Source organism: Hydractinia symbiolongicarpus, chromosome 12 (assembly GCF_029227915.1).
Source record: "Hydractinia symbiolongicarpus strain clone_291-10 chromosome 12, HSymV2.1, whole genome shotgun sequence".
In the NCBI taxonomy this organism is placed as follows: Eukaryota; Metazoa; Cnidaria; class Hydrozoa; order Anthoathecata; family Hydractiniidae; genus Hydractinia; species Hydractinia symbiolongicarpus.
In genome coordinates, this window is record NC_079886.1 from 6,352,170 (window position 1) to 6,377,288 (window position 25,119).

Below are 25,119 nucleotides of genomic sequence, written 5' to 3' on the forward strand. Positions count from 1 at the left end.
CAGCCTTACACTAACGTATGCCGTTACTGTAAGGCTGCATTTACAATAACGGGATAGGTTCTTTCTGTTTTGTTTACGACATGGAGTAAGCATCTTAGAACATTTGAAAACACATACACTACCAATACTGCCATTATTAATGTGAAAATTACGAAATATGGCGTAGGAGTTGCTACGTTTGGAGTTTTCAAAATTGATTGTTGTGATATCTTGTGCATGTCTGCTACATTCCTTCTTAGGTAAAAATGAAAAACAACAATAAAAATAAAGACAAAATATCAGTTTGTAGCGAAGGAACTTGAAAAGGAAGAATGAAGAAGCTGAATACATAAACAGAACAAAACATAAAAGAACTCAATACCTGTAAGGTTTGCTAGATAAATACATAACAGTAATTATGTAAAAAATATGAAAAAAAATTGTTATTAAATCACTATGAAAAAACAATGAAACCAATGCATATCAAAATCTCTCAGATAAATGTTATATCCCTTTGATCATTATTATTGATTCGTTTTCTGGACTCTGATTGGCTAATTAAACACGGAAAATTTATCATTTTTACACTCTAATATGTCTCAAAATCGATTATTTTAAAGAAGAGGGCTTACACGCTACCGCCCTACAACGAAAATTTAATTTTAATATTTAAGAACTATGAACTCTAATTTGGTTTATTTATTGATATTTTTATTATTTTTTGACGTCACGCAAGCCACAACAGGGTAAGAATTTTTGTTTAAAATATCAATTTACAATTTTAAAATTCTACCTCGCTAGACAAGAGTTATTTTTAAAGAAATTTAATGAGAAAAATGCTCAATAAAAACTTTGGATTAAAATTTTGTTCGTTGTTTCTGTTGGAGGAGCTGCGAATGGTTACAAAGTTCTTTTTGTGCGCGTGTGTTCTGACGGCAGGAATGTGGAACTACATAGTTTAAATTGACTATTTACGTTAATTTACACGCTTATTTATGTATTTTTAGGAATACAACATGAAAAATGCACTGGGAGTGTTTAACTTCTTCGTTTAAGAGCAGGGATGATCAATTTCGATTTCAATCTCTCTTTTCCACTTAGCATCATATCTGTTGTTTATGTGCATGTCTATCGCTATTGATGCAAAATCTAAACATCATGTCACGCCGCATTTTCGCTATGGGCGTGCCTGTAGTCACCCATCGTACTCAGAGCTATTTTCAGCTTCTGGCTAAAACTGGTGGCTAGCCTTGGAGACAGGCAACCTCCTTTCTTAGGTTTTTTTTCTTTTTATGGCAATTTCTTTCTGACGAAAGGTTAGGGGGATAGGTTTATTTGTAATTTTCAGTTTTTTCTGGATGTGGCTCCCAGAAAAAAATTATGCACAGGAAGCAAATGCAAATAGGGAATTTTAAGTTTCTCGGTGTTCGTTACATACGCCGTTATTTGATGAAGTTAAACAGCGAGACAATCACCTAAAATGAATTAATTTTTGAGTTGATATAATTTCGCAAACGATTTCATTTTAATTTTTTGTAGACGAACAAAATTTATATGTTGAGCAAAATTGTTTAGGCAATGTCAGTTTATTCAAAGTTTTACGAATGAAGACGAAAATGTCAAATAGCTAATACTTACAATTGGTACGCTGAAAAATTGTTACTTTACACAAAAGACAGGTGAAAAGCATTTGAAGCCTCTAGTCGGACTTCCTAGCACGCTTGCACAGTAAGATAATCTGCGTTGAGGTCTCAAAATCTAAGAAAATGGACATCTTGGCGTCAAATATAATTAACATATTTTGAAAGTTAAAAAAATAATCTAAGTCTTAAGCCCACTCTGGACAAGTGAAGTTTGAAAAATTTAAAACTCGCGAATCAAATATCGCTTTTATAAATATTCAAAATAAACTGTCCTGTCTTAACATATGTTGACCAGGGTTGTCCATTATGAAGTTGTATTTAAAAGATATTTTGTTGCATCTAGTCCTGGAATTTGCTCAACATGGGACAACAACCATTATCATACATTTGATGGTACCTCCTTTACATATGACGGCACATGTAGTTACGCTTTGGCAATAGATTGTCGACCAGGTTCTGATGATTTTGCCATTCACGTTGAAAATGATGACAGTTGCAATTCTACCACATGCAAAAGAGCAGTGTCTATGTATGTAAACGACATCGAGTATAAAATCTCACATGATAGTGTTGTTACCATCGACGGGAAAGACGGTGTTAATCTACCTTACTTAAAGAACGGAGTCAGTGTTTCAAAACACGCTGATTACATATTTATTGAAGCATGGAATGGTAAGGTGATCGTTAAATTTGACGGTAACCGAAGCATATATGTAACACTGGACAGTTCATTTAAAAACGCTACATGCGGGTTGTGTGGCAGTTACAATGATAATCCATTAGATGATTTTATGCTTCCTCTGGAAGGACAACAAACAAAATCAGTCAATGAGTTTGGAAATGCATGGGCTAAACCGAAACCTGGAAATACATGCGCTCCCGTGACGAAAACACATGTGACCAAATGCAGTGCGGTGTCCACTCCTATACAATTTGTCGCTCAACATAAGTGCAAAGCTTTGCTCGATAACCCCGAATTTCGCAAATGTATGGATGTTGTTGATCCTGCTCCATTTTATGAAAAGTGCAAAGAAGACATGTGTGCATGTAATGCTGCTGACAGTTGTCTCTGCGATGTTTTTGAACAATATACACGAAAATGTGCTCACAATGGCATCGTTATGAACTGGAGAACGTATGACTTGTGCCGTAAGTGTTTTCCTAGTTTAATTTTTGTTGTTCTCGGTAAAGAATAAATCGAAATATTTTCAACCTCGTCCGCGTTTCTACGCCCATGATATTCTGACGGGACGCAACCCTTATGACGATGTTAAAGTATATTATTATTATCATTCAATTTTTTTCCGGCTTTTTAAGAGAAGAAACTTTCGTAATCGCGATTTTGGCTCTAAAGTTTCAAAAAGTTAAATTAAAAAACTTTTGCAATTCCTAAAAAATTATTTGAAATAGACTATTTGCTATTTTTCATTTTGTCCCTCGTAATTTCTGTTTGTTCCTCATAATTTGTTTTTGTTCCTCATAATATGTTTTTGGTCCTCGTGATTTTTTTTGTTCCTCGTAATTTATGTTTGCTCCTCGTGATTTTTTTTGTTCCTCGTAATTTATGTTTGCTCCTCGTAATGTCTTTTGTTCCTCGTAATTCATGTTTGCTCCTCGTAATGTCTTTTTGTTTCTCGTAATTTCTTTTTGGTCTCGTAATTTTTTTTTTTTGTACCCCGTAATTTCTTTTTGTTCCTCGTAAATTCTTTTTGCTCCTCTTAATTTCTTTTGTAGGATAAAATCAAATATAAAATATAAATATAAAATGGGTCGGTGAAAAGTGGACTAGCGATCCATGAGGTTTTGAGCATGGCTTCAATATTTGTTGGCTGCCACAAAACAGCATTTCATTGCCCCAATCTCTATCTCTGTTGGTTGGCATATATATCATGCACACAAATTGAAAAGCGAAACTGAAAATACCCAACCTCAGTCCCTTGCACGTTTACAGAAATCGAATTAACTGTGTGTATGTAAAATGCTTATAGATAAGAAACACCACCTAGTCAAAATCCGTTATTAGCGACATCGTTTTTCAGATAATCATGTATAAAGCCTCTTATTTCTAGCAAAAAATTGTAGCCATAACAAGATGTTTATGGAATGTGGACCAGCCTGTACCTATTCGTGTGATTATGGGCATGGATCTACTTCAATTTGTAAGGAAGCATGTGTTGATGGATGTCACTGTCCACCTCACACTGCATTGCTTGATGACCGTTGCATCCCTGTTGGAGAATGTCCATGTGAACACAACGGTGAGCGACATGATCATGGTACAACTGTTCAAATGGGTTGCAATAATTGGTAAGACAAATTTACTTTTTGCTTGTTAAGGTTTTGTTTCTCTGTTTGTATTCCTAAACTTTTTTTGATACAGCCTTTTTCCTTTTAATGCCATTTTTGTTGTTGTTATACAAATTCAATGCTTCTCCTGTTTAACCCACTCCATTACAAATATATGTCATTCTAATCAAAATTGTGGTGCACGAACATCATTTAAAATGAAGTAAAACGTAAGCGATATTGTTGACTGTCTAAATACACACACAGTCGTCCATCCTACATTGCCTAATCGGCATTTTACTATTATTATTATATAACGCCATCCACCTTTGTAGATTATGGATTTACCACCCTCGATATTTTTATAGCTGTGTTTTCAACTTCATGCTTTGATATATACTTTTAGTATGTATTTTTTTTGGCCTTACAACAGCTATAGGAGTGACTCTTTAACTACTGGTTTTTTTATGTGGAGTTTAATTCTTTATAAATTTCTTTATGTAGCTCTTGCATGGGTGGAAAATGGAATTGTGACAAAATGGAATGTGATGGTAGGTGTATCTCTACTTTGCGTTTCTATAATTCAATTCTCAATCTGTTAAAAATAAATTAATAATATATCTGAATAAATATTCTAACTCTTAGCTGTTGCATCTGTGTATGGAAATGGTCATTTTACAACATTTGATGGCAAAAGTTACCATTTTCCTGGAACTTGCAGATACATTTTCACCAAGATTCTGGAAGCTGATTGGTTTAGTGTTGCAATAGATCGAAAATCGTGCACAAATAGAAACTGCCACATGTCCGTGCATATTGGGTATAAAGGAAATCAAATTACGATGCAGAATGAGGATGGTATTTTTGACATCCTTGTGAATCGCAAGAGAACTGTTCTACCGTTTGTTTCTGATCGTGGATTTAAAATCGCTTCGGAATCATCAATTTTTGTGAGAATGGATACAAATGACAACATCGTCATACATTGGGATGGTCAAACACGCTTGTATGTTCGAGTACCTCATACTTTACGTGGTACACTTATTGGAATGGCTGGAAACTTTAATGGAAAGACCGTAGATGAATTTGTTACACCGTTGGGAGACGTAACCCATTCTGTCACAGATTTTGGAAATTCTTGGATGTTCTCCGACACCAACTGCACTTTAGTATCTACTGACTACAGAATGACATCTTGTGAGTCCAACCACCAAGTTGCGAAATATGCCGAAGAAAAATGTCAGATATTAATGAGCAGTACATTCTCACCATGTCACATGTCTGTTGATCCTCTAACGTATTTTTCAAACTGCAAGGAAGACCTTTGTGGTTGTAATGGAAGACAGGATTGTTTGTGTGCTGTCCTTGCTGCATATTCAAGAGCATGTGCACTCGAAGGAAAAGCTGTTTCGGAGTGGCGAAATGTTAGCGGCTGCGGTTAGTATAATTTATTACTTATCTTGGCCAGCAGCTTGTAAATTGCTGCGTCGACTAAACAAGAAATTCAATGTTTGATTTAATTATTTTTAGGTGAAACTTGCAATGCTGGTCGAGTATTTACAGAATGTGGATCAAAATGTGTCAGGTCATGCTCCGACGTTCACACACCAAATCCAGAATGTGAGGAAGGTTGCCTTGAAGGTTGCTTTTGTCCAGAGGGAAAGGTTATTGATGAAATGACAAATATGTGTGTAGAGAAAAACAAATGTGGATGTCAATATGGTAACGAGACCATGACAGAAGGATCAAGTGTAAATGAAGGCTGCAAGAAATGGTAAACCTATTTAAAAATCCACCAATTCCTTCGTCCTCCATTGTCCTGTTTCATTCATTCATTCATTTATTCATCCATATATTCATTTATTCATCCATTCATTCATTCATTCATTCATTTATTCATCCATTTATTCATTCATTCTTCCATTTTTTCATTATTTTTTATCGTTTATTCATTCAACCACGCATTTTCCCACTCATTTACTTATTCATCTATGCAATCATTTTTTTATTTGGTTTATCTATACTCACTTCTATTTATTGACTCTTTTGGTTTAGCGTTTGCTCAAATGGCACTGTTGAATGCTCTGAAAAAGACTGCACAAGTAAGTATTGTGTAATAGTCATAATATTTTTAAAAAACATTTATGGTTTCTATCCCGTATTGAAATCTTATTTTCTATGAAATGGCACACCCTACTAGAGCAATACGAAAGAAAATACTGCTTATAAGCACACTATAAGCTTGTATGGATAATTTTATGTTCAAGCAATACATACATATGTTTAGGAAACACTACATGTTCAGGTGGTAAAATATATACCACGTGTATGCCATCTTGTCAAGCTACTTGTAAGACTCAAGAACTTAATTGCGATGCAGTCTCAACATCCTGTGTATCTGGATGTACTTGTCCTGATGGTTTAGTTGAGCATAACGGAGTGTGTATTGAGAAAACAAAATGCTCTTGTTATCATAACAGCAAGATGTATACAGAAGGAATGACAATATCCAAAGATTGCAATACCTGGTTAGTATTTGTCTATAAATCTTTGCAAAAGTTTATGTTCGTGCTTATTTTTGTTTACGCGTGTGCTAAAACAATTGCTTCGCATGCAATGCTTTGATCAGTGGTGATAACATTTTATATGGCAACACTATAGTAAACATATCGCTACCGTTCTTTTCTTCACACTAAACTTGATATATTGATTACTAAGGACTAATCGAGAGAAAATTGGTTAATTTAGTTGTAGGGTACATTATATAATTTGCTAAAGGATGCATGTAATAACTTCTTATCAATTCTTTTAGCAAATGCTCAAAAGGAAAATGGAATTGTACAGAGAACCCTTGCTCTGGTAAGAACTTTACCATATAAAACAGTTTGCATTAAAGCATAGCATAAGAATATACACTTTAATTGGGTGATTGGTTACATTTAAAACCCAGTTTATTCTGTTTATTCCCGAATCAGCACCATGCTTGTTCAGATTTACATTATCTCGTTATTATTTTGTTAGCAACTTGCTCCGTGTTTGGAGATCCACATTACAAATCATTCGATGGGAAGATGTTCGACTACCAAGGAAAATGCGAGCATGTAATGTTGACGGATATTTGCCCAAATTATTCGAATAAAGAAGAACATATTAGAGTCGTGGTAAACACAGCTGCCTGTGGTAGTCAGGGTGTGACATGCACACGGGAAGTAGTAGCAATCATCCATGGAACTACCTTCAAGATGACGCGTGGAAAGGAAAAGATAACTATATCAGCATCTGACGTTGTGGGAGATAGAGATCATTACAAAGTGTTTCAACATGCAGGTTCGTACGTCCATGTGGTGACAGATTATGGTGTTTCTCTACTTTGGGACAATGGAACAAGATTGTACATATCCGTTGATCCAAGATTAAACAGTAAAGTATGCGGTCTTTGCGGTACATTTGACGGCAATGAAGCCAATGATTTTATAACATATCAAGGTGATATATCAGGAAATGCTATCCAATTTGGTGATTCATGGAGGGTTGACAACTCCTGTCCATTAACAAAAGCTGTTCCAGACACATGCAAAGAGCGTCCACACAGGGTTGACCCATCTAAAAGGGAATGTGCTATCATTAAATCCGAGACTTTCAAAGCATGTCATAATTTTGTTGATCCAAGTCCTTACTATGATAAATGTGTGTTTGATGCATGTGGATGCGACACAGTTGGTGATTGTGACTGCTTGTGTGATGCGATAGCTGCCTATTCCAAAGAATGCTTGGATGAAGGATTTGCAGTCGATTGGAGAAAGGGACACCATACTTGTGGTAAGTTTGGCTACAATGAAATTAGAATTTAGAACTAAAAATATACAAACGAAAATTTACAAATGTAAGAAAATACTTGTAGATTTAATTATTACTTGATTTGTCACACAATTATAGCACTAACTTGTTACTTCTGAACTAAATTTAGATAAAAGTCTATAACTACTCTACTTCATATATTTATAGCTACCTTCATATATATATAGCTACGTCTATGTTTATATATAGCTACCTTTAAGGGCAGATGTGTGGGTAATTTGGAAAGAGCTTGGTATTGTCTGAGCTCCTTGTGGCGTGTCTAAATAGGCCATTCTAGATACAATGGATCGTATTGATTATTATGGAAGATGTTGCATGATTTATATATACTCTACCTAACATTCCCTGTGACACTTAATTTCAGAAAAGCAAAGATGTTGTCCACCTAAAATGAAGTTTACACCAAAAGGTTCGGCCTGTCCAAAGACATGTATGTACCCTGAAGGCGACCCAACATGTCCCTTAAAGTATGTTGATGGCTGCCAATGTCCTGATGGAATGGTCCAGAATATGGATAAGTTGGGCAATGTAGAATGCATCAAGCCTGAAGAATGTAACGTATGTGTGTTAGATGGAAGAAAGTTTGTTGAGGGAGAAAAGATCACAATCGAATGCCAGTCCTGGTAAGAATAACAATTTTAAAAATCTTTTATATGTTGACAAAAGTCAATTGTCCGTTGTCGCAAGATACAATCTCGTCCAACAGCATACAAGGCCTTATAATGAATAATATCTAATCATTTATGGCAGCTCAGAGTGGTTTGTAAGAAGTACCTCTGATAGTTTTTGCCATTCCAATGTATTTAACTTCAAGAGTATTTTCTAGAACAATAATAATGATAGAATGACACCAAAAGTTTGCCTTTATACCCTTGATAACTAGTATTTCTTCAATGTGTGCACTATATCATTTTTTTCTCTACTTAGTGAATGTATCAATAATACAATGCAATGTTCGGGTTCTAAATGCTCAAGTGAGTCTCTCTTTCTTACTATTTTTTTAAGTACCCATTTACTTTTATCTTTAATTTGTTATTTTAACTTTTTCTCTTCAAGAGGTACATTGAGCCTCAAATTCAAAATTATATGAAATTTTAGCATTCAAGATTAGTTGCAGAAATAAAGATCCAGTCATGTGTTTTCCATAACAACTTAGCTACAATAGAATATTTTTTTGTGATTTTTTTCATTGGTTACTATGATGAACAAACTATTCCTTGCTTTCGAAAAATTAGAAAAAAAATTGAAAACAAATTTACATCATCTATTTTATTTAAAATTTTAGCAACTACGCCACAGCCAACTACAACTTCAACACAGCCGACAACAACTTCAACACAATCAACAACAATGTCCACTACACCAGAAACAAGTCAGTTTCCAATTTCTTCTTGAATTATACATTATCTTCCTATTTACTCTCGGAATTATGCTTCTAAATCAGCATGCTTTAAAAAAGTTTGTTTTTTTATTCTAATGTGTATGTTATTCAACCTTAGCAACACAACCGCCGACTACAACACCACCGGGAAGTAAGATTCTGTTTACATGTTCAGTATCTTCTACGTTTTATGCCATTTTTTAAAAAATTTAATTTCATTGCATTTTCGTGTTTTATTTTTTCAGAGTCATGTGTTTACAACGACGGCGTAAAGAATGTCACTCTACCAGTACGTTATGTTTATCTTGCATTAACTAAAAATGATCACAAAATGATTGTTGTTGCAAATCTGACTATTATTAAATCATTTCCTAGAACCTTTTTTTACCTAAGCAAGAAGCAGTACGTAGCTATTAATACCTAGTTTAGTTACAAATGCAAGTTACAATAACCCTGTGTCAAAAAACTTATATTCAAAAAAAGATATTCTGCATAAGATTCCACTTTTATCGAAACGTATGACGCTAGCAATAATGATTAAATAAAAATAGAAATACAGAAAATTTAACTGTGGAGCTGGATTGAAGACACGATTATTCATTACATTCATTACATTTCTCTCAGAACAATTTTATTGTGTGGTCATTCATCTGTTTCTAACTTATTACAACATTAAGAATCTATACAAAGTAAACCAACTTATACGTGAACAACAATATAATTTTATAGCTTACGTACTTGCTTTCCTTAGGTTGGCGCAGTTGTGGTTATAAATGAATGCACCAATAAGACTTGTGTTTTGGATGATGTTACTGGTTCACCAGAAATTGAACTCGTTGTTACTGAGTGCGATGAGAAATGCGAAGCAGATTGTGTATGTGTGAACTTTATTTACTTTCTGCGTTTTATTGAAGTCCTAGAAACTTACAGTGTGAAAATTACAATACAAACCCACCTGAAAACAAAAAATCATTTTAAGTTAGATTGTCTTATTACATATCTTCAGCACTATCAAATAAAAAATTTCATTTGTTGCAGACTTTTCTTTCTTCGTAGGATACACCAAACACAAGAAGGTCAATCCTTGTAAAAGTACCAGGAAAATGTTGCAGACAGTGCAGTATGTAACTTTTTGCCAAAAACTTTATAGAGTTTTTGCAGTAAATTTTTGCTGTTTTATTCTAATTTAAAAAATATGATTATCTGTTTGTTTCTGCCTTTCCATGCGTCTACCAAGAAGTTTTAAAATCTCTTTATTTTCTTTTTAGAACAAGTTGATGAAATCTGTAAAATGCCAGGATTTTTACCTTGCAATGCAACACAATGCGTCCCAAAAGAATGGTTTTGCGATGGACGACAAGACTGCCCAAGTGGTCGTGATGAAGCCTGCTGTCGTATGTCTAATTAATTATTTTTTGTGTTTTGTCTCACGATTTAACTGATAGTTTCTTGGAAAGTTTTAGAGATACTAGCAATTGTTTCCAACGTATAATTATGACACGCTTTTTTTATTTTCTCCAGCAACACTGCCTCCGACTACAACAAGCATGCCTACCACCACTACCATATCTACAACCCCAGAAAAACCGTGCGAACCACCAAAGATCCGTACAACATGTGCACCATTATGCGAAGAAAAGTGCCACAGCTTAGGACCATGTGATACTGTGTTAGGAGTTGACATGTGCATACCTGGATGTCAATGTCCAAATGGTACTATTTGGAATGGAACGTTCTGTGTAACACCTAATGAATGCACGTGCCGAGATGAGAATGGTGTTGTTCGCACGGTAACTGAAACTTTTTCTCTGTCTTTATTCAGAATTGATACGCTTTTTTGACTCACCTTGTTGATTTAAAAAAATGTTGGCAGCATCATTTAAAGCAGTAAATTAGGACTTAATGCTAGGTAGTAAAGGGAAAAGTACATGAAGCTTTTTTAAAAAAATCAGAAAAGTTAAATTGTTACCACTGTTTTCTTTAAGCCGACTGATATCTGGACAGACCCAAGACAAAATTGCTCAGAATGTCGTTGCTTGAATAACAAAATACATTGCTCACCAAAGAAATGTCCGACATTGACATGCCCAGTAAGTAATTAATAATCAGTTGAAATGCATTATTTTTGGCTACTGTTTTTATATACACTTTTAAGAAATTACCAACCGCGCAATATGCTTCATTTTTTCTTACTTATTTCTCAGTATTCACCTTTAACACGTATCATTCTTTAGGTACAAAAGGTTGATCCTGGTAAATGTTGTCCAACTTGTCAAATAGGTATGACTTACAGTCAATTTTCTTTTAGGGCTAAAATAACTTATTATAAATCCTATATAAAAAAGGTCACATTTATTCTTTTACTCCTTCAAAAGTTCATCAAACATGCTTGTCATTTTAGTTACCACGACAGCACCTCCCACAACTACATCGCAACCATGCGACTGCTCACGAACTGTCCCAGTGGGAGTATCTGACGGCAGGATACCTGATACGAATATGACAAGTGACAGTGTTTTAGTAAACAAACCAGGTACTTCCAAACATACTGGTCCTGAGCAAGCAAGATTAAACAATCAACCATCGGAAAATGGTGCAGGAGCATGGGAACCTAAAGACGAAGAAGGCTGCCTCGACGTTGCTTTCAATAAAGTGGAACATGTAAAACTTATTAAAACACAAGGTTCACCAGCGGAACATAAATACGTTACTCAATACTTTGTATTTTATACGGCGGATAAAAAACACTGGGAATACTTGTTGCCAGTAAGTACATGTCTTTACGGCTTCTTTTTCTGATCTTAATTTGAAGATATTAAGTTTCTTCAAATTCACTGCAATGGAAGATTTGCAAACTCCTTTATTGCATCTAGTTTGCTACATCGCTGTTAATATTTTAGAATACTGGTGGAATATTCTCGGGGAATAGAGACAGCAACACTATCAGAGCACATGAAATTGATGTAAAGGCTATTGCGTTCAGAGTGTGCCCAGCTAATGATCACACAGTTGGCGACCCTAGTCCAGCTTTAAGAGTAGAATTTTATGTGTGTCCATGTGGACCAACACAAAAACCATCTACAACAGTTACAACAACTTCATCAACAACATCGTCAACTACAGAAGAATCTACGACGCCATTAACAACATTGTCAACAACAGAAGAATCCACAACTACATCAACAACGTCGTCAACGACGGAAGAATCTACAACACCATCAACAACGTCGTCAACGACAGAAGAATCTACGACACCATCAACAACATCGTCAACAACAGAAGAATCTACGACACCATCAACAACATCGTCAACGACGGAAGAATCTACGACACCATCAACAACATCGTCAACGACAACAGAATCTACAACACAATCAACAACGTCATCAACGACAGAACAAACAACAACAGGAAGAAGTAGGTTTGACAACTATTCTTATATGTTAGAGTTACCTTACCTAATTAACATTATTTTTCACATGTTATACGTTTTTATTTTAGTTACAGAAATTATTACTGAACCTAGACGAACTACGTCGGAAATTCCAGTAATTTGTGCGTATCATTTTATTATAACAGAGACTTTGTTTATTTCTTGTAGTTTCTTCTTTTTGTAAACAGCATACTCTCCCAATTTTATTTAAGAGATTATGTTAAATTTGTGACGCTTTGACAATAAACTGTGAGAATGGGCATCAATAATTTTGGCAGATGTAACTATAACTTTTTGTTTTATTTTCTTGATTTTAGTAACCACCACAGAAGAACCGGAAACAACAGTCGCAACAACTACGGCTGGTCCGTGCGATTGCAGAACATTGAAACCCATTGGTGTATCAGATGGACGAATACCTGACAAAAACATGACAACAAATTCAATCCGGGTGAATGCTCCAGGTACTGCTGCACACACCGGGCCAGCTGAAGCTCGGTTGAATAACAAACCCTCTGAAACAGGAAACGGAGCTTGGGAACCAAAAGACAGTGAGGCACACCTTGATATCCACTTTAGAAAAGTAGAGAATATAAAAGAGATAAGAACGCAGGGACATCCAGTTAAAAATAATTACGCTAGAAGATTCTTCTTATTTGCATCCATGGATGGTAAAACTTTTGAAATCGTTACAGATGTAAGTTTCTAGAAATTACATTTAATGTCTTCTTTCTGCTTTACACCATTATGTATCCGTGTATCCGTAAACATATAACGCAGTTTTTAATAGCAAACAACATAAAAACACTTCGGCAAGTACTTTTGTAAGTAGTTGTACAAGTTATTTAATTTGTAGACGAAGGTATGATAATAAGCAATCAGGTCAAATATGAAATGGTGCAACAGAGATATCATGGCAACAAAATTCGCTTTTAAAAGTGAACAAAGTCGGCACAACATAATATCAAATTCTTAATAATCCTCTCCTTTATAATTTTAGCATGCGTTTCTTATAAATCTTTTATATTTACTTGGCTCGATGTCATCAATGACAATAATTAAAACACAAGCTCATTGATTTTCTTGAATTGTTTTCAGTAAAGACTAGGTTTCCCTACAAGCTTAAACAGCTCTTAACTATAATGTGAATTTGCACAAGAACTTAACAAGTACTGTATGTTATCTGCAAATCCTGCCACGCAATTACAAAATAGACATTCTCAAATTAAACTGCGAAAAGAAGTAAACCAAAAGGAGACTTTTTCACATTAAATTTTCTTCCTTTACGGCTCACCTATAAAACACTTAATAAAGATTGAAATCATACCCTTTTTTGCGTTTAAAGTGAATATAGAGATTAACTTATGAATTTCTAATTTTCAAGGCTAGCGGAGAAGCTATATTCGAAGGAAATATTGATGGCAATACAATCAAATCTAATGCACTTAATTTCAAAGCCAAAGCAGTACGTATTGTTCCTGTAAACGATGTATCACTTGGTGAACCATCTCCTGCCCTTAGGGTAGAATTGTACTCTTGTCCATGTAAGAACGAAACAACACCAGCTCCACAAACAACAACTACAAGTACAACTACCAGCACATCAACTACAGAAGAGTCCACGACTGCCGCCACAACTCAATCTACCACCGAAGAGACAACAACACCATCAACTACTCCATCTACCACATCATCCACCACGGAAGAATCTACCACTACCTCCACAACGCAGTCTACCACGGAAGAGACAACAACACCATCAACTACTCCATCTACCACATCATCAACCACAGAAGAATCTACTACGGCTTCCACACTTCAGTCTACTACGGAAGAGACAACAACACCATCAACTACTCCATCTACCACATCCACCACAGAAGAATCGACTACTGCTTCTACAACTCAGTCTACCACCGAAGAGACAACAACACCATCAACTACTCCATCTACCACATCATCCACTACAGAAGAATCTACTACTGCTTCTACAACTCAGTCTACCACCGAAGAGTCAACAACACCATCAACTACTCCATCTACCACATCCACCACAGAAGAATCGACTACTGCTTCTACAACTCAGTCTACCACCGAAGAGACAACAACACCATCAACTACTCCATCTACCACATCATCCACTACAGAAGAATCTACTACTGCTTCCACAACTCAGTCTACCACGGAAGAGACCACAACACCATCAACTACTCCGTCTACCACATCATCCACTACAGAAGAATCTACTACTGCTTCCACAACTCAGTCTACCACGGAAGAGACAACAACACCATCAAGTACCCCATCTACCACATCATCCACCACAGAAGAATCTACTACTGCTTCCACAACTCAGTCTACCACGGAAGAGACAACAACACCATCAACTACCCCATCTACCACATCATCCACCACAGAAGAATCTACTACTGCTTCCACAACTCAGTCTACCACGGAAGAGACAACAACACCATCAACTACTCCATCTACCACATCATCCACCACAGAAGAATCTACTACGGCTTCCACAACTCAGTCTACTACGGAAGAGACAACAACACCATCAACTACCCCATCTACCACATCATCCACCACAGAAGAATCTACTACTGCTTCCACAACTCAGTCTACCACAGAAGAGACAACAACACCATCAACTACTCCATCTACCACATCATCCACCACAGAAGAATCTACTACGGCTTCCACAACTCAGTCTACTACGGAAGAGACAACAACACCATCAACTACCCCATCTACCACATCATCCAACACAGAAGAATCTACTACTGCTTCCACAACTCAGTCTACCACAGAAGAGACAACTACAACATCAACCACATCATCAACGTCTACTACAGCCACGACAACTGAAGGTCCATGTGATTGTTCAACCTTGAAACCTCTGGGCGTATCTGATGGACGTATTGCAGATGGAAATATGCTGAGTGACTCGATTAAAGTCAATCAACCTGGAACTCCAGAACACACCGGACCAGATCAAGCTAGGTTGAACAACGAACCATCTGAGAACGGAGTTGGTGCTTGGGTACCTGATGATGAGGAAGGTTATCTGGAAATAAGATTTAACAAACTGGAATCACTTAAAGAAATTCGAACACAAGGGCATCCTACATTAGGCACTTTCACACGCAATTATTTCTTGTTCTACACTGCAGATGGAGAGAATTGGGATACCGTTAAAAATGTATGTTTATTAAAAACAACCGCGTTATAAATACTTGTATCGAGATTTATTATTATTTTCTAGTAAGCGGTGTGGAATGAACATGGGTGGTGGGGAAGGGTGGCTATATGTAAATGATAAATTTGCTTCACTTAAATTCTCATGAAGAAACCAGGTGTCTGTAGCTCCACGCAAAATGTTAGCGTAACATCTGTATTAACTACAAACTAGACCTTATCCAAAGGACTTAGAATATTAAAATTGCCATGGTTCGGTAGTATAGCCACTATTTTTATAATTACTCGGTTAATACAGTGGAACAAACATAACATTTTGTACGGCCTACTTTTATCGATAGCCAGTGCATACATCAGCATCTGACTTTTAGGCCGACGGTGAACTCTTCTTCAGCGGTAATGCCGATGGAACTTCAACTAAGATTAATGAAATATCAACGAAAGCAATAGCTGTGAGAATATTTCCTGCAAATGATGGATTTGAAGCAGCGTTGAGAGTTGAATTTTATGGATGTCCTTGCGAAGGTAAGGTGAAATGGCTGATAAAGAATTAGACTTTTAATGAATCTTTTATAGTAAGGAATAGAAGCGCGTTTAAGCTGAATTTTTAAACTGTGATGGGAAAAAAACGTTGTCTTCACTTAGACTTAATATAGATAAAGTATATTTTGATTTGAAGATAGTGGAAAGACGGAATACTTTTTATATTCTCGTTATTACAAGTTCTAATATTTTTTGGGAAACACAAGTAAGTTTGTATTCACTTTGCATAGCAAAAATTTGTTTTCAATCACTTTGTACACGAGTTTAATAAAGTTACGCTTTGTGTTTAGAAACTTCCACACCTTCGATTACAACAACTATGCGAGGTACGAATAATTTTTAGGCTTTTTATAAGGATGTTGCCGATAGGGAGCGGGGGGAGTACTGAATTATTCATTAAAGAAATTTGAAAATCTCAACCTTGGTATTTCACCACAAAGAAACAAACAAACAAGTTTGTCCTATTGGATTCTGGTCCAAAATCCAGATATTAATGCGCCAGAAGCAGAGCTTTTTGACATTACGTTATACTCGAGAACCACGAGAGAGAAACTACAAATCGAGACATTTTATTCTTCTTCCTAAATGTTTTTACATATTTTATGTATATTTTATATTATTTTTTAGTCTCAAGTATTGAAGTTGAAACAACAGCGCCAGTTAGAACTACTCCACAGTTAGGTAGGCCTTTTTATACCCTTTTACCGCTATACATAGGTTTACAGGACCCACGCTACCGGAGAAGAGAGCCCAACCCAACACTTTTTTTAGCTAGGAGGATTTGAGAGAGACTAAAACGAATTTATCTAACAAAAAATGCTTGTACAGACACCTATTAAAGAACAAAAAAAAATGAAACCATTACAGTGCAAATGATTTTCTGCAATCATAGTTAATATGTACCATGAAAGCAAATTAGTTATTTCCAGTGTTTGTGTAATGAGAGTACTCGAAAAATAGTCGAAAAATATATATTTTCGTCGGTAGCGAAGGAGAATACAAAACTGACAACTTGGCTTCGATTTACCACGTAACAAAAGTACTTCAATGCGTTGGCTGTAATAAAAAAAAATTACATATTTTCTATAGGTCAATGTGGCTACTGTATTGTATGATATACACTATTTGTACACATCTTTCTTTTACTTAAATTTTAATCCTCTTCTTTTTTACTTCTAGCGACAACAACAACAACAAAACCAGGTATGATAAGAAAACATGATTGAAATTTGGCTTCAGCTTAAGTTGTTCGTTTTTTTTAACTTGTTCAGATTCTGATATTCTGAGTATTTCTATTTGCTAATTTCTTTTATTGTTATTATTACTTATTTTACAGTACGCTACAATTTTTTTGTGGCTAAAAACAAGTTTCACATATTCGCTAACATTTCCTCTGTGTGTGTGTGTGTTTTTTATTGAACGAGAGTATTTTATCATTGTTCTATGTAACTATATTCAACCATTCTCAGCTTCGTTGTTTTTATAAAATTAAAGTGTAAACAACATTAAATATTATAATAAAAACATTTTAAATAATTTAAAAATGTTTTTAGCCTGTCCTGGAGATCAAATTTACAAAAACTGCAGTCACACAATGAAGTGTGACGGACGCGAGATGTGCGGAAGCGAAGAGTTTACTCGCGAGGGATGTTGTTGTCCTGACGGACATTATCAACTTGGTGATAGATGTGTGAAAAAAGAAGAATGCCCGTGCTTAAATGATGGTATTGTACAGGTGGGCATAAGTACCCTAGACAATCAAATTTTTTCGACACGTGTATTGTGACTTACTGTTCCAGATACTATAATCGCTACAGCAAGTCAGTCATTAATTGATTAAAAATCCAAACAATTAAATCGTAGATAAATTAATTGAAAAAAGGGCAAATTTCCCAAATAGTGCGCGAAAGTAATTAAGCATGTTCTTTTAAATGCATTAAACACTTTTACTTCGACTTTTTCAAATTTTGCTAGCAAATTTTTCCTGCAGAACGCAAGCATCCTTTATTGTTTATGACGACAGCACGACTCATTTTCTGACTTCCCATGGTCTCACTAGCGCTAACGCAGGAAGATTGGTGTTAAACTTTTCTGAGGTAAATAAATCTTTATCTATCTTTTGGTTATTTAGGAGGAAGGAAAGATTTGGTTTCCAAATCAATATGAGATCTGTCGTTGCAGAGCTGGCAAACAGGAGTGTACATTAAGTTGTCCAGCTACCTTTGAATGTCTTGAGGTAAGAGCAAGTGTTTAAAATATATGGATTTAACCAAATGTTGTCCTATGAAGACAGCCTCCTTCTGTGTGTTGCGCGCAATTATTATTTTGTGTCTCACACAGAGAAAATCACATGGACAAGGCGAACAACAGGTTATGTTTCGTCAACTTCATTCTGCGAGAACGTAGGCTGCACCATGCTTTACTCTCAATAGTGTCAAAAGTTATTAAACAGTATTATAAATTTATATTTTTTTATTGCTTTGGTTTTTACTCTTCTTTCCCAATACTCACATAAAAACTCACTATGATTTTTCGTGATTGTTGTCGTCCTCGTCATCATCACCGTCTTGATAAAAATATTACGTCATATATATATATTTAGCATCAGAAATCAATCTACGTGCAGCCCGCTGTTGATGGTGTCTGTTGCAAATGTGTATCTGATTGTCAATGTATGTCAGTTTTTTTTTCATTAGTCTATTTCTCATTGCATTATCTCTAATTCGGTAAAATATGCCATGTGATATCAAATTTCAATGGTCGCTTGCACAATCTTTGTTTTTGTCATTGTGATGCATAAAAAATAGAATATCTTTTATTCCCTTTCTTCTTTTCTTATTTGTTTGTATTTTTTCACAGCATTTTTGTTTCTTTTCTTTCGCGAAATTACTCTTCAGGAGACACCCATTTCCAATTTTGCGTTTTAGAAATAGCAGAAATACTGACTTATAAAGTTTTGTACACGAAAGTTAGTCTCAATTTCTCTTTTTAGACTGCAAGGTTAATCACAAATATGTCCCTGTAAGTAAAATACATTATTAAAAATTCATGAAAATGTATTATTTTCATATCACCTACGTACAAAAATATTCATGGCTTACAACAGTTCTTTAGTAAAAGTTTACACGCAATTATGCTTAATATCGTATTGTAAAGTTACCCAGCGACAGCAGAGAATTGTCAAATCTTACAAGTAGCTGTAACGTCAAAGCTTTCGTCTTGAAATTGAAAATAAATATAATATGGTGACGTATATTTATCAATTATATGCTGTACTGTTCAGGTGAATTCAACATGGGTGGTTTCGATGACTTCAGACCGCTGCGTAACTGGAAAATGTACATTGGACGATGATGAAGAATGTGCAGTTGTTGAGAAAGACACCACAATCTGTGAGAAGGCATGTCCAGAGGTAACAGAAACTTCTTGTCTAATCAAATCCCCCAAGTTATCACAATGAAAAGAGTCGAAAATCATTGTGCCATCCTGTACAAGCATTTCTGCGTCTTGCAAAGTCGATTGGTGTTCTGTTTTGTCCCATCAATGATAGCTTTCAGTAACTCCGCTTATATTTATTTACTTTCAGAATATGAAGAGAGCTGGACTCGAGTCTGATTGTTGTCGATGTGGTAAGTTGATATTTTTTATGATTTTGTGAAAATATGACCATAAAATGAGCAAAGCGAGAAAAATATACGTTTGGTATTATTTAATCGCTATTGGACATTAAAACATGTCATTCTTACAGCAGACTCCCGGTAACTCGAACACCTGTAAACTCGAACTTTTATTAGCCCCAACTGCTTTCTAATGTCCCTTTGGACGTTTCTTAATACTTCCTTTTAAAAACTACTCGTTAACTGGAACCCCATATAACTCGAACATTCGTTTTTTGGTTAATTTCTTCGGATAACTCGAACTTTTTAGTGTCTAATAACTCGAACATTCATTTTCTCGAACCATTCTTTGGCCCCCCCTTAGGTTAATTTCCTCCGATAACTCGAACTTTTTAGTGTCTAAGTATATAATAAATGTTCGGAAAATGAATACTGGTAGGTAATGTAGCCAGAAATTTCGAAAAAGCTGTTTTTAAATAGTTCTCTTTACAAAGGAGCCAAAAATGTTCCTTTTGATGACAATGTGATAAAAGAGAAGGCTCTTCAATTTGCTGAAAGTTTTGATCTTATTTAAAAGATCGCCTTAATTCGAACTAATATTTCATTTTTGTCTAAGTTCGAATTAACGAGAGCTTCACTAAAGTCGAAAATTCGTTAATTCGAGCTCTTTTAGTGAGGGAGTTAACTGTATAAGGTTTCTTCACGCTATGCCATTATCAAAAATCCTTGTATATAACCTGAAACCTTAACAAAACACCCTGATTTAATTGTAACTTTAACTCAAGCAGATAAACTGTTTTGTCTTCGCGGACATTGTTCTAATCAAAAGCTTTTTAATAACCTTACCTTAAGTTTTTTTTATTTGTTTTTCAGTTTGCGATGAAGATTCTTGTGACGTCAAAAGTTCTGCAGACTGTACAGAGGTGACTTCCTTTCTTTTTCTTTGGTGACTACAGGTTAAAGCTGAAAATGAATCAGGTCTTCCTCTCTATTACTTTTAATTCGATTATAGTATCTTACGGACAAAAAAGGTTGCTCAAGTTGGTAATTACAATGACAAAATACTAATAAAGTAAAACTATTTCCAATACGAATACCCGAATAGGTCATATTAATCTTTTGATGGTTCTTTTCTTGGAAAATTCAGGAGCGAAATTTGTGACCACCACATATGTGGGGTTTAATATATGATTTTGTGCAGTGAGTTAGTTATTAATTAAACTTATTTGTTTGTTCGTTTCATTTAGGGTGAGCAATATGTGAAAGGAGAGGAAGAATGCTGCGGACGCTGCATGCAGCTTCCAACAACAACACAGTCTACAACAACTGGCCATAGCAGTCCAAGATATACACCAACCACACAGGAATTCAGTAAGTTGCATTTTAATCTCCATAGCAGCTAACAACATTAACGTATCAAATAAAGGAACTAACCAGAGGTGGTTTAGCAGAAATTCAGCCTTCTTGCTGATATTTACGATGGCCGTAGCAGACATCTACATTTCGTGATGGCGGGGGAGGGTGAGGGGAGAGAAGGGAAACGAATTAAGAGTACTTAATAATTTTGCCATTTTATTGGTTCTGGTCAATTTTAAGACTGATGCGCTCAAGGAATTAAACCCCTACATTGTCTAAAAACAAACTCTTTTTATAAGTCTCCCTCATATTAACCATGAGTGATAAAACTTTTTAGACCCTCTGTCCTGCCACGCTGATACGACATCTGACTCTATGTCTGTTTTTGCTCGACCTAGAATTTGGTAACGTTAGAATTTACACTGGTACAGAGTCAACTGTATCAAATTTAGAGAAATTATGTCCTTGCATACATGTAAAATACAGATTTTCTTTAGTAGCTAACATATTTTTGGTGATATAATTTGAAAACCATTCAATAATTATTAATTATTCCATTATTTAAGCTATACATTATCAAAATGTGGCATTACCAGCTTATTACTTGATATAATTGACTGTTTCGAAACCTATTTTAGCTGGTTCAACTACCTCGTCAACTTCAACTACTTCTAAACCATTCTCTGGTGAAACCACATCAAGAGGTTTGTTATTGTCTGTTTTATTTATTTACTTATTTGTTATAGAAGTTTCTACTGCATTCTATTGAAACCGAAAAAATTTGCCATACTAGCCAGTAGAGATTTCCGATCACTTGTTTCAAAATAGTCGTACCAATTTTGGCGTGAATATATTTCCTTATTTAATAAATTTCGCACGTAGGCCTATTTACTGTGCCATTATGCATGTTTCATTTTGAATTTTTTTATTTTTTCGTACATGGTCTATTTGCGCCAATTGCGTTTTTTTCGCGCTGTTGTATCGCTGATTGAGTTATTAGTCTATTTGACTTAATCTTTTTTTTTCTTTTAGGAACTTTCCCAACATTCCCGCGTAAGTAAAAAAATCTTTCTATTAGTAATATTAGAACATCAGCTGTTCTCGCGGAAGCCTAGTAAGTTTGAAGTAATGGAATCTAATTTCTTTGTTCTGAGCGACAAAAACTTCCTATATGAAAAAAGTGAGAGATATTAAAATTATGCAACATTTTTTACAGCCGTGACTACATCATCTACAACAGAGAGCACATCATCTACAACTGCTTCAAGCACCACGGAAGAGTCAACCACATCTACCACCCAAGAACCATCTACCACAACAAGTACCACGGAAAAATCAACAACATCCACCACTCAAGAACCTTCTACCACAACAAGCACCACAGAAAGATCTACCACATCTACCACTCAAGAACCATCTACCACAACAAGCACCACAGAAAGTTCTACCACATCTACCACTCAAGAACCATCTACCACAACAAGCACCACAGAAAGTTCTACCACATCTACCACTCAAGAGCCATCTACCACATCAAGTACCACAGAGGAAACAACTACCTCTACTACAACTGCAGCAACTACCACAGAAGAATCAACCACAGTTACCACACATAAACCATCTACCGTTAGTACAACAATGTCAACAACCGAAAAATCTTGTGACTGCACTACGCCAGTTCCAGTTGGTGTTTCTGATGGCAGAATTCCAGATGCTCAAATGATAACCAACTCAATTTTGGTTAATAAATCAGGAAGTCCAGAACACACCGGTCCGGAACAAGCACGATTGAACGTTGTACCTTCAGCACGTGGTGCTGGAGCTTGGGAACCTTACGATGCTGAAGGATACTTGGAAATTCAATTCAATAAGTTGGAGCAATTGAAGAAGATAGAAACGCAAGGCTCGCCTGTTGAAAGAAAATACATCAGCCGATATTTCTTGTTCTACACAGTGGATGGAGAAGAATGGACGTCTGCTGTCCATGTAAGTTTTCAACCTTAAATCTAGTTTCACTTCACTGTACGCTTTCCATATGAGCCGCATTTTATAAGCAGCATAAGATTCGAATCCTTCACAAAAAATAAGCAAGTGCTAAGCAACAGCCCATACTGATGTAATGAAATTTAAAAATGAAAAAGAGCAGAAGCAATAACAAACAGTAGTTTTAGAAAGATAGCTAGTTGTGAAAGATAGCTAGTTGTGAAAGTTAGCTCGTTGTGAAATTTATGTTAGTTTAATATAAAGCAAAAATATCATTAAATGTAAAGTTGATTTTTATTGACCCACAAGTCCAATGCAGCAAAGCAACGCATCTTTCAAGTAGATAGCCAAATAAGCAACTAATAAGCAACAGAGTCGAGCCTGAAAAAGATAAAACTTTAAGGGACACCAAATCTCAAAATCTCGTGTTGGTTATAAAAAATGTATGTATTGATTTAAAAAGGATTTGAGTTAAGAAAAGAACTTGAAATATAAAGTAATGGTAAACTTCTTTTTAAGAATTCCGGTGATGACATCTTTAGTGGCAACGTAGACGGAACATCGATAGTTTCACATGATATAAACTTTAAAGCTAAAGCCGTTAGAATATTTCCTGCTAATGATCCTTCAATTGGTGACCCAAGTGTAGCATTAAGAGTTGAGTTCTATGTTTGCCCATGTGGGCCTTCGACAGAAGAGCCACCAATCACAACTGCTACCACAGGGAAAGGTATTGATTTGCTTGTTTGGTTTGCAGCTGTATGATGTTGTTGAAAATTCCGTGCTTAGTACTTTTAAACGTACGATCAAAATTCAATATTATTTTTTCAGTTACTGAGATTTTAACAGAAGAAGTAACGACGCAGCCTCAATTAGGTAATACCTTGTTCAAGCATATTACTAAGAGTATGTATACTTGTGCAGAATTTAATTTTTACTTCCGTTCATAGCATCTACCACTGAAAGTACCACTACAGAGGAAACTACCACTGAAGGTACTACCACGGAAGTAACAACAACACAGTCGACGACAACTACTACGACAACACCCAGTCCTACACCCAAGAGTCCGTGTGTTGTTAAGCATACCGAGCAATACATCAAGAATGGTTATTGTACTTCAGTAAGTAAAGTTAGAGTAGCATCCTGTACTGGTCTCTGTGAATCCTCTTCCACCTTCTCTCCATCCTCTCCCTTCTACATGCAACAATGCCGATGCTGCAAACCAGTTGCCTTTGAAGAATTAAGCGTCCGTATGGTATGTCTAAAGAACAAATACACAACTCTTCGTGTACCGATCATCAGACATTGTGTATGCAATGCTTGCAACGATTATAAACCAACAGCTTTACCGCCAACAACTGAAGCACCGGTTGGATCCGGTTCAGGAAGTGAATCCGGTGGTGGTTCGGGTGAAGGATCGGGAGAAGAGTCAGGTGAAGGTGAAGGGTCTGGCGCTGAGGGAACACCAAGTGCGGCTTCCAAACCGAAGAGATCACTATCTGATTTATTTTATAAATTTTTCATAGGAGAAAGCAAATAAGGGAAACTGATTATTAGGGATGTATAATTCCTTTTTTAATGAACAAATAATAAAAAATACAATGTCTCCTCTTTTCATTAGCCATTTGACTGAGGTACTTCCAGACGCCTTTTTCTCTTTTAAATCTCAACCTCACCAGTACAGAGTGCACAGGAAGAAATGAGTACAGAGAAAAAGAGGGAGGAAAACGTATGCGAAATTAAACTTCAGCATTTTTGAAACAAGAACTGACTTTTGCAATATTAATAATTTCAAATTTTTAATTCTGTAATAATCGGCAAGCTTAGAATTTG

At 35.7% G+C, this 25,119-nt stretch overlaps 1 protein-coding gene across 3 annotated transcripts; it reads left to right on the plus strand.

The window, feature by feature from the left end:
• The first annotated feature begins 565 nt into the window (after positions 1-565).
• Positions 566-24,888, plus strand: LOC130622552 (mucin-2-like). 3 transcript variants are annotated; one of them, XM_057438020.1, is made up of 45 exons: positions 566-725; positions 1,966-2,771; positions 3,692-3,929; positions 4,413-4,459; positions 4,554-5,345; positions 5,439-5,682; positions 5,964-6,010; positions 6,196-6,436; positions 6,721-6,767; positions 6,930-7,727; positions 8,131-8,389; positions 8,694-8,740; positions 9,052-9,138; positions 9,266-9,298; positions 9,393-9,436; positions 9,899-10,021; positions 10,204-10,267; positions 10,416-10,541; positions 10,669-10,937; positions 11,133-11,237; positions 11,382-11,427; positions 11,549-11,913; positions 12,048-12,564; positions 12,649-12,702; positions 12,898-13,277; positions 13,965-15,788; positions 16,156-16,309; positions 16,618-16,653; positions 16,955-17,008; positions 17,507-17,530; positions 17,881-18,062; positions 18,459-18,563; positions 18,930-18,999; positions 19,320-19,348; positions 19,611-19,739; positions 19,914-19,956; positions 20,818-20,867; positions 21,192-21,315; positions 21,939-22,004; positions 22,333-22,353; positions 22,517-22,569; positions 22,624-23,286; positions 23,803-24,013; positions 24,115-24,159; positions 24,234-24,888. In XM_057438020.1, the coding sequence occupies exons 1-45, from the start codon at positions 658-660 to the stop codon at positions 24,824-24,826; spliced, it is 10,323 nt and encodes a 3,440-aa protein (XP_057294003.1). In that variant the 5' UTR covers positions 566-657; the 3' UTR covers positions 24,827-24,888. The 3 variants fall into 3 exon arrangements, with proteins under 3 accessions (XP_057294003.1, XP_057294001.1, XP_057294002.1); XM_057438018.1 differs by having other exon boundaries at positions 22,517-23,286; XM_057438019.1 differs by having other exon boundaries at positions 11,391-11,427; positions 22,517-23,286.
• The last annotated feature ends 231 nt before the right edge of the window (positions 24,889-25,119 follow it).